This window comes from Synchiropus splendidus, chromosome 18 (assembly GCF_027744825.2).
Source record: "Synchiropus splendidus isolate RoL2022-P1 chromosome 18, RoL_Sspl_1.0, whole genome shotgun sequence".
NCBI lineage: Eukaryota > Metazoa > Chordata > Actinopteri > Syngnathiformes > Callionymidae > Synchiropus > Synchiropus splendidus.
Genome location: NC_071351.1, coordinates 6,658,000 through 6,667,267, shown reverse-complemented (window position 1 = coordinate 6,667,267; position 9,268 = coordinate 6,658,000). Strand labels below are relative to the sequence as shown.

Sequence of the window (9,268 nt, the reverse complement as noted above, 5' to 3'; positions counted from 1 at the left end):
TGTGTGTGTGTGTGTGTGTGTGTGTGTGTGTGTGTGTGTGTGTGTGTGTGTGTGTGTGTGTGTGTGTGTGTGTGTGTGTGTGTGTGTGTGTGTGTGTGTGTGTGAGAGATAGAGAAAAGCCAATAAAGACAAGAGTTCTGACTTGTGAATTGTATTGTATTTTATTTTTGGTTTAAAAAAACATTTTTTTCGTGCGTTCTCAAGGAAACTGTCCCTCTGATTTCCCTGCACATTAGAGTCCTTCACTGTTGTCTCCAAGTCAACACACAAAGTGACTAGAATCCCTGGAGCCTTTGGTTCTGTTGCATCTTATTAGACGAAGTGATTTAATTCAAGTAAAAAGGTTTTTTAAAACAATATTTACATGGCTTGTATCATAAAAGTCCAGAAGCAACGATCCACATGAGCAGCTGTCGGCATCTGTGAAGACACATACACACGCACAGATCATGAAGAACAAACCACAACTTCAAATAAAATCACCTTACAGTACAGACGACCCGCAGCGTGAGACTGGCAGCTGGATTTACTCCCTTTTAAAAGTCAAACACGCAAAGTTTTCTTTGCAAAGGAGACGACATGTTTCAGCCGGGTTTGTTCGTGAAGTGGAACAGCTGGTCCTGGCGCTCATCTCCAGGGTTAGGTTTGATAGTGATGTGAGTGCTGGTGAGGCTTCATGAAACACTCCTCATTTTCAGAGCTCAGTAGGTGGCGCTCTCGCTCTCGGGGAGAAGGTTCAGCGTTTATCTGCTGAGCAAAGCAAGATTGCGCCGCCGACATTAACCCTCTTTCACAGTTTTTCTGCTGAGGCTGGTTTACTGCACGGCGACTGGCGAGTCTGCTCGCAGCTCCTCCATGGATTCCAGTGCTTTATGAGGAGCCAGTGGGGAGCCACATGAACCCTCCCTTTGATGGTGACACGCATGATTCATAGCTTCAGAGAAGGTTTGTTTTCATTACGCCTCCTCGTCCGCTCTGCCAGAGCCGGAGCGCAGCTTCGTGCAACGCGAGCGGAATTGGGCCCGAATGGGAGGAAAGAATTTCGGAGTATTTTTATTGGCATGAGCTGAGACAAAAGAAGTATATAAAAAAAAACAACACATCGCTTGTGTCAGAAACTTGGAGGGAGGAATGATGTGAAAATAGTTTTGAAACAATTTGAAAAGCCCCTGGACAGCAGTGTCCGCCGCCTCTGAGCTGATGAACCATGACGGTCTCACGAAAACATCACAAATGAACACAAAGGACAGTTCCGCTTGAGTTTTTACAACACTTCCATCCTGATATACAAAAATGTGTCAACTTTTAGTGATGTCTACACGGGTGTTTTCAGCCTCTCCGCTCCACTTGTTGCAGTTATGTTTGTGCCTACCTTCCGATGATGATGATGAAGATGATGAAGATGGTGGTGGGGATGTAGAGGACGGGAAGCTGCCATGCTGAATCGCACCTGGTCACAGACAAATCCCTGTCTCAGCTGATCCATCAGCCCTTCACTTCTGACCTTGGCTGTGATCTGCAGAAACAGTAAAAGCAGGGTTTCACTCATGATCACAGACTGGGCTACTCTGACTGGACCGGGGTTCTGAAGCAGGGTTAATGACCAGAGGCGGTGGACCAGGCTCCCTCCATCCGCCACACGGAGAAGGCGTAGCTCAGTCTTTCATGGGCCAAGTAGCTGGAGCCAGTCAGCTTGGAGTCCATCTGGTCGCTCTGCAGAACCTGGCACAGGAAGTCGATGTAGCGGGACGCCAGCTTCAGCGTCTGGATCTTGCTCAGTTTGTCGGACGGCAGCGTCGGAATGATCTTCCTCAGTGAGGCGAAGGCTTCGTTCAGGGATTGAGTCCGCTGGCGCTCGCGGATGTTGGCGATCATTCTCTGACCATGCGGGTCTTCAGGAGAGGAAAGGCCTCCGGGACTCGGCGGGGACTGGTACTGAGGACTCCTTTTCAGTCTCTTGGCTCCAGCTGGAGGAGAGCTGAGGCTGGTGGAAGTGACTGTGGTAATATGATCCTCTGTGAGGGACCGTTTGAGCTGCGGAGCGGCGACGACAACAGAGCAGGCGTGCGATGATGGTCTTCCTCTGACAAGATGCTCTTCCTTGCAGTGCTCCTCCTTTCTCATGCTTGTGTCTCTCCACTCCTTCCGCTGGATCTCGAGCCTTCACTCCCCCGCCAGCCTCACCAGTCACATCTCGCCACATCCCATCGCTCTGCGCTTCCTACATGTGAGTCCAGAGCAACTTGGACTCCAGTTTTCAAGAGGGAGGTGACCACGAAAGCTCCAGCTTCCCACCCATCTGGCTCACCGATTGGACAGAGCAGCGTTGGACAACAGGAAGGACAAATCTCGCACTGCTGCCGTGATGAAAGAGAAAAGGTTGAGGTGTTTCTTCCAGCCAACCACAGCTACCCCTCCTGACATTTTCCTTTTATCCACGTTTATAGGTTCCAGACTTCCCCCCCGGTCCCAGCTCTCACCATCCCCCCCAGAGGAGCTCGCAACTCCCTCCCAGTCTCCTCGCTCCAGAGCTGCAGCAGACGCAAAATGCTCGCCGTTTTCATGCCTCAACTAAAAGAGGGTTTGGGAACTGTTGTCCCCAAAAATACACCTCTGTAACCTTTAACCCGAATCACATCTGGAGATCATCATTGCTCAAATTTATTTACTCACAGACCATGAGTTCAGCTCAGCTCAGATCTCATGGCAGAACCATGTTGCCAAACTCTTGCTGAGAGCTAAACAACAGGTTTACATGAACATTTTACAGAGCTTTGGCTTCTCACAACCTTGAATTTAACCTTTGACTTTGCCTTAACTGATGGCGCCACCTGTTGCCCTGGAGGGAGCAGTGGTGGTGTGGTGCGGTGCAGGCGGGACAAGCTCTCCAGCCTCGCGGTGAGTGTTTAACAACGTCTGACATCGACTGCCTTTGATAGTTTAGTACCTTTAGCAAGCCTTAAAACAGTCTTTTGTAGGAGTGAATGTCGAGTGTCTGCTGCAGGTGCGCTGTTCCTCTATGTGTGTGGCCGCTGCATGTGGGAGGGGTTGCCGAGTGAGTGACGTCTCTCCAGAAGGGAAGAGGTGCCCGGTGCGTGTCCAGCTCTGAATGTGCGCTTCTGTGCAGTTTGGCTGTGACAAAGTCATAAACCAAGTCACGCTCTGTCCCAGACTCGCCTCATCCCTGTCCCAGCTCCAGCCCACAACAGGACATCAAACCCTGCACCTCCCCTGTGACACTCTACCACGGTCCAGTGTGGAGACAGGAAAGGTTTTACACCTCAATATGAAGACAAAACAGCCAGTAAATGTAGCTAACGGGACCCAGAGCATGAAATCCAAGATGGCTTCCCGGAAAGTTATAGATCAACAAAACACTCACAACTATATCTGTCCTACCAAACACGCACAGCAGAGGTCGCTGTTGTGATGCTCAGGACTCCATGTTCAAAGTCGTAATAATGGCCTGCACTTTATATCGCCTCTAACTGGGTTCAATAAACAGTGAGATTCACTCATTTAAGTGACAGTGAATGTGGATGTCCATGTGGAAGGGGACTTGAATGCAGTCGTCTGATTTCATCGCTGCCCTGAACGTCCATCTCCAGACCACGTGTGACTTAAGATGAGGTTGCTGTCAGGTCACAGAGAAGCATGTTAATATCAGGCAACATGAGGGTCCCACAGTCAGTGGATTAATGAAAGAGTCAAAGCAGGAACAAGACACACACGAGCTGTGATGCTTACAGTCAACAGATTTCAAAACTAGTCCTGTGTACAAAACCAGTGTCCCGTATTTTCCCGTTATTCCACACACACTCATAGTCCAGCTGTAAATCATGTCTCAGGATCTGTCACAACTCATGATCTATAGAGGATAGAGAATGTCACACCGACATGTTGTATCAATAAAAGTGGACGGGGATTTGATGTGTTTGCATATGAGTGTGTGTGTGTGTGTAGCTGCACCTGTGCTGACCAGTTCTTGGAAACACACCTACTTTGGTCCCCACAAGTTTAAGTCTCAGTTTGAGGATTCAAACGTCAAAACTAACTAGGTTATTATGGTTGAATTTAAGTATGGTTTAGGCCCCGGTTCAGGTGAGCCGCGTGTTTTGGAAGGTTAGGGTTTGGTTGAGAGGCTGGGCAAGGCATGGGGAATGTCCCCGCAAAACATGCAAACATAGAGTGTGCGTGTGTGTTCGGTGCTGCAGTTCTGCCTCTTGGAATGGAGTGCACCTCCCTCTAGAAGGTGGAGGCATTCTCATGTCATTTGTTTGGATCCTTCTTCGAGAGCGGAGTCCGGAGCAGCAGACAGCCAGTACACTTGGGTCTGATAATGTCTCTGTCAAAGCCGGTGGATTTGCTGGCCTTGGAGCTGAGCTGTGCCATCTGCTTTCAACTCTATTTGGATCCCGTGGCTCTTCCCTGCGGCCACAGCTACTGTCGCGCTTGCCTCCTCCAGACCTCGGCGACTCTTGATGGCGGGAAAACGCCTCCACGTTGTCCGGAGTGCCGCTCGGAGTTTGAGGGTTTCAGCACCCTCCCGAGGAACTTCAAGCTCTCCAACATCATCCAGGGTTACCTGGCGTCGGCCCCTGAGCTGGCGAGGCTGACGGAGGAGGTCCAGGAAGGGGCGGCCTTCTGTGACCACTGCATCGATGAGCCGGCCCTGGCAGTGCAGGCGTGCCTGAATTGCGAGGTGCCTTTGTGCTCCAGACACCTGCAGAGGCACAACGAGAAGGCGGCTTTTAGGGATCATATTTTGGTGGCACCTCAGCAGGAGCTGGGGATAAAGGGATGCCAAGTGCATCAGCGTCCACTTGAGTATTTCTGCTCCAGTGACATGGCCCCTCTGTGTGGCACGTGCTTGAAGGAAGGCTACCACCACAATCACGACGTGCTGACCTTCAGTGCGGCTGAGGAGGAGATGAGACGGGCGCTCCAGACCCGCAGCAAGGTACGTTTTCCCTCCACCACGTCATCATCTTTGCGACTAGTCAAAGATGAGGTCGGAAGCCGATACGACTACAACGAAATGTTTATTTAGTTCCACCACATCGGTGTTCCAGGTGGTGTCTGGCAAGCTGCAGCTGACAGAGAGTCTCCTGAAGAAGACTGTGGAGGAGCAGAGAACCTGTGAAGCCGTCGGGGACAAGATGATCGACAAGGCTGTCACAATCATGGAGCGCATCGCCGGCCTCGTCGACAGGTAACAATCGCTAAAAAACATGCAGCGGCCACGAGACTTTCTTATGCAACAGAACCAGCTTGCAGCACGGTTCGGTAATCTTCGATGAACCAGGACGGCTTTATCAGATGCTTTGCTGAGCTTTAAATGCCACTGTTGTAGAGGCCAAACCAGGTGTACTCAGCTCTGAAGCCACTCCCGCCGGCCAACTACCAACTCAGGATCAGATTATTTCTCTTCTCACTGCCTGTCTGTCAGCAGTTTGTCCTCCGTGTGAGCCTGTTCCACTGCAATCTTGCTCTTCAGTGACACAAAAAACTGCTTTTTTTTTTTACTTTATCAGGTGTACAACAGCGTCTATCAACCAGAAACACTGCCAAACACCAGGGGTTTACACGCAGCTTTCACCGACATCATGATATTTGCTGGCTTAAATGCAACAGGCAGCATGGCAAAGACGACATGTTGACATGGAAACAGGTCTCCAGTTCCAGATGAACTAAAGAAGTCTGACATGACCAACCACCCGAATGACAGCAGAACATGTGCAGCGCTACTGGTGCCAGATGTGCCAGGCAGGAAGACTTGGAAACAAAAGAAAGTCATGTTCATAGCACATACTGTATGATGAATATGTTGACAGACATCGTGGATTGTGTAACAAACACGGTCCATTAGTCTCTTGCATAACAGCACAAGACGCCATGGCTGGCTGGCAGGGCATGGACGAGGAAGAACTAGTTCAACAACTCGAAATAAAGCGGAAAAGAACCGAAAAGAACGAAAGAGCAAAGGACAATAAAAGACAAGAGGAGGAAAGGACAGTGGCAGCCTGGAAGATACCACATACTGGAAATTTCCAACAACACAAGAGGCACGAGGCTTGACTGAAAAGGGCAGTGTGGAGCAATGAATGACTATTTTGTAAACATTGGACCTCCACCAGCAATGTACTACACTCAGTGCGGCCTCCAAATAATGGTCTCGCTACATCTAAAAAGCTTCGAATGGTTCAGACACTTATTTACCTGAAGAATTGGAAATTCAGTTCCCAATAATTTACGCTGCCAAAGGTTTATTTTTCCGAGTTCTGACACTCGCAACGCATTAAAAACTCCAATAATTTAATTCCCAGATACACGTTGAGAAAAACAGGGGTGTTTTTGAAAGCCAGCGCAACATTTGTGGGAAGATACTTTGATAACTAAGTGCTCCGATGGTGTTCAGGTACAAGGAAAAGCTGAGTACAGTGCTGGAGGAGGAGCGAGGTCAGCGCAGGAAGAGCTGGCAGCTCGGACTGAGTGTGCTGGAGGAGCAGCAGCAGCAACTGCAGGAGGCGCAACAAAGCACAACAGAGGTCCTCAGCGTGGAAGACCCTTGGGACTTCATTAACAGGTGCTTCCTTCGGAATGATTTTCACAAGATTTCAGTTTTACAAAAAAGGACTTGGTGTCAGTGATGGGCAAGTGAGGCTTCATGAAACAGTGCGCTCACTTTCAGAGCCCACTAGATGGCGCTCCCTGCTCTACAATTGAACAAACATTTCAATGAAACCTCACATCATTTTTAAACGGAGGGCGCCACCAACTACCGTCAGCCCATCGGTACTTTCTACATACCGAAAGTCTGGACACATCTTAAGTTATTCATTGTACATATACTCCAATGAGAAGCTGCTATAAAATGACCTTTCATAAACCCAAGCCTGCATATATGCCTCTGAAATTCCCGAGTTTTTTCCATTTTAAACAACTTCCGTGCAGGCTCTTTTATTGACCTCAACATTTTATTTGTTAAAATAAATGTGTCTGCTCCACAGGTTCATGCAGATTGAACCAAAAGTGAGGGGAGTGGTCTCAGGCAGCATTCAATCCAACATCCCATCCAAGGTTCCCCTCAACACCAGCCGTCTGCAGATGGACCTCAGGACCAAAGACTTCCGATCTGAGATGACCCTCCTCCTGGACTCCCTCTGCATCCTCCTCAACCCACTGGAGCTGACCTTCGACGTCGCCACTGCTCACCCCAGTTTGATGGTCTCCAGTGATCTGCGCTCGGTCAAGTACAGTGCCACAAAACAGCAGCACCCCGATCACGCCGAGCGTTTCACGAGTGCACCCCAGGTTCTGTGCAGCCAGGGGATCCTGGGCGGAGAGCACATTTGGGTGGTGGAAGTGGGAGCGAAAAGCATGTGGTCCGTCGGCATGTGCTACAGGAGCATCCCTCGCCGCGGAGACCACAGTCGTCTGGGACACAACTCGGTGTCCTGGCGCATTCAGTGGAAAAACAACAAGCTGACGGTGTGTCAGGCCTCCTGTAACGTGGCCCTGGGGGAGATAAGGGCGCCGCCGCAGAGGATTGAGGTGGCGCTGGACTATGAGGGAGGAAGTTTGTCTTTCCACAGCACCAAAGGTCGCAGAGAGCACCTGCACACATTCAGAGCTGTCTTTCGAGAGCCACTTTACCCTGCGTTCAGCATCCACTCAAACACTCCAGAATCCTGGATCGTACTCGACAGTGGGATGTGAACCTCAGTCCATCTGTCTGTGTGTGTATATATATATATGGAACTTGTGTGGGTTCGAATATGTCAATGCTTCCATTTGAAAACAGTCACTTTAATACTGTTTGGATTGACAAACAGTGTCAAGTTGACTAGCACTAGTTAAAGCAGGCAGAAAGTTACTGAATGAAGCCAAACTATGCGCTACTAAATCAACTTAGATGTGATTGTGGTGACAAAATCTTGGGGGGTTTCTCGCTTGTTCCCTGCAGAGCGGCCTCTTCTTCCTGTCTGTCGCATGTTAGTGGAACCTTGTAGCGTTACTGCCATCTGCTGTCTGTTTGAGATCATCGCACTAGCAATATTTAAAATGAAATGTACTGCTAAAATACATGGCTCACAATGATCTGGGGTCACAGGGAATCACACAAATGAGAGGCTGGAACAAAAGAAAGAGGGTGTTTTCATATGTTGCTGCCATGATTATGACTTAATAAATATGTAAATCGCAGTGAAGCTGGATCACAGAATAGTCTTTGTCAAACAATACACATTCTCCTCCTTTGTAATTCTTTTCCTTAATATTTTCGCACTCTTTGTCTCACTCTCAAAACACTCGTCCTATCTCCCTCAAACCGTCTTGCTCCCACTCCATCACTCTGTCAACCCTGACTCTCTAAACTGCCCCACTCAACTCACACGCACTCTTCCAACTGCTGTTGCACGCTGGTCACTTAGTCGCCTCGGTCTCATCCGTCATTGTCTCGCCACCGTCTTTCGCTCCCGGCCTTCTCAGCACAATTACTCTTTCACTCAACGGTCACACTCTCTCAACCCTCACCTCCTCAACACTCCCGATCTCACATTCTCTGCACGGCATCATCACAGCCACGACTCTCTCTGCACTTACCCACCGTCTAAACTTCTGTCTTCACACATCTGGCATCACACCAGTCAGTCACTTCCACCTCTTCACCTGGAATGTAACCTACAGTACTGTTTCGCTTGTTTCTTAAGTCATCGAGTTTCACTGCACTGGACTTGCCCCATAAAACCTACTCTACCAAATCATTTTGTGATCCCTCATTCGACTCACATCCTTTCACAGATGTACAAACATGATAAAGTCATCTCTTAAAGTTATCTGTATCTATTTTGGATGGTGGTTCTGGAGAGCAAACTCATCTCTTAAAGTCATCTGTATCTATTTTGGATGGTGGTTCTGGAGAGCAAACTCAAGTCAGATCTGCTTGTGTCGGTGTTTCTTCTGTATTGTGCCAACATAGTTGGCATTCAATGCACTCGGATGCAGGAACCGAGGTGCGATGTTTTCACCATAAATAACCGATGAATTTGTGTCATTTCAGAAACTCTCAAAAACTATTTGACCTAGTTCTGTTTGAACACTGTTTTACGCAGGGAATAAAACCAAAATGATGGTGACTGTTATCTACAGCAAATCATTCAGGGGAGTCTGAGTCACAATGAGATTTTAATTCACAATGTCTCTTTGTCTCTTTTGTTTATCAACTTCCATTACAATTCCATTCTTTAAAAGTTCCATTCATTCTGGA

At 48.7% G+C, this 9,268-nt stretch overlaps 2 protein-coding genes across 3 annotated transcripts; one reads left to right on the top strand and one right to left on the bottom strand.

Moving 5' to 3' along the window:
• Nucleotides 1-306: 306 nt before the first annotated feature.
• On the bottom strand, nt 307-2,221 carry LOC128749472 (twist-related protein 2-like). The gene is made up of 3 exons (XM_053849115.1): nt 1,605-2,221; nt 1,373-1,516; nt 307-420 (listed from the first exon to the last, which is right to left on the bottom strand). Exons 1-2 carry the CDS (start codon nt 2,122-2,124, stop codon nt 1,494-1,496), a joined length of 543 nt encoding a protein of 180 aa, XP_053705090.1. The 5' UTR covers nt 2,125-2,221; the 3' UTR covers nt 307-420; nt 1,373-1,493.
• Nucleotides 2,222-2,755: 534 nt separating this feature from the next.
• Nucleotides 2,756-8,752, top strand: LOC128749470 (E3 ubiquitin/ISG15 ligase TRIM25-like). Of its 2 annotated transcripts, XM_053849113.1 has the most exons (4): nt 2,756-4,960; nt 5,073-5,212; nt 6,419-6,586; nt 7,011-8,752. In XM_053849113.1, exons 1-4 carry the CDS (start codon nt 4,340-4,342, stop codon nt 7,717-7,719), a joined length of 1,638 nt encoding a protein of 545 aa, XP_053705088.1. In that variant the 5' UTR covers nt 2,756-4,339; the 3' UTR covers nt 7,720-8,752. The 2 variants fall into 2 exon arrangements, with proteins under 2 accessions (XP_053705088.1, XP_053705089.1); XM_053849114.1 differs by lacking the exon at nt 6,419-6,586.
• The last annotated feature ends 516 nt before the right edge of the window (nt 8,753-9,268 follow it).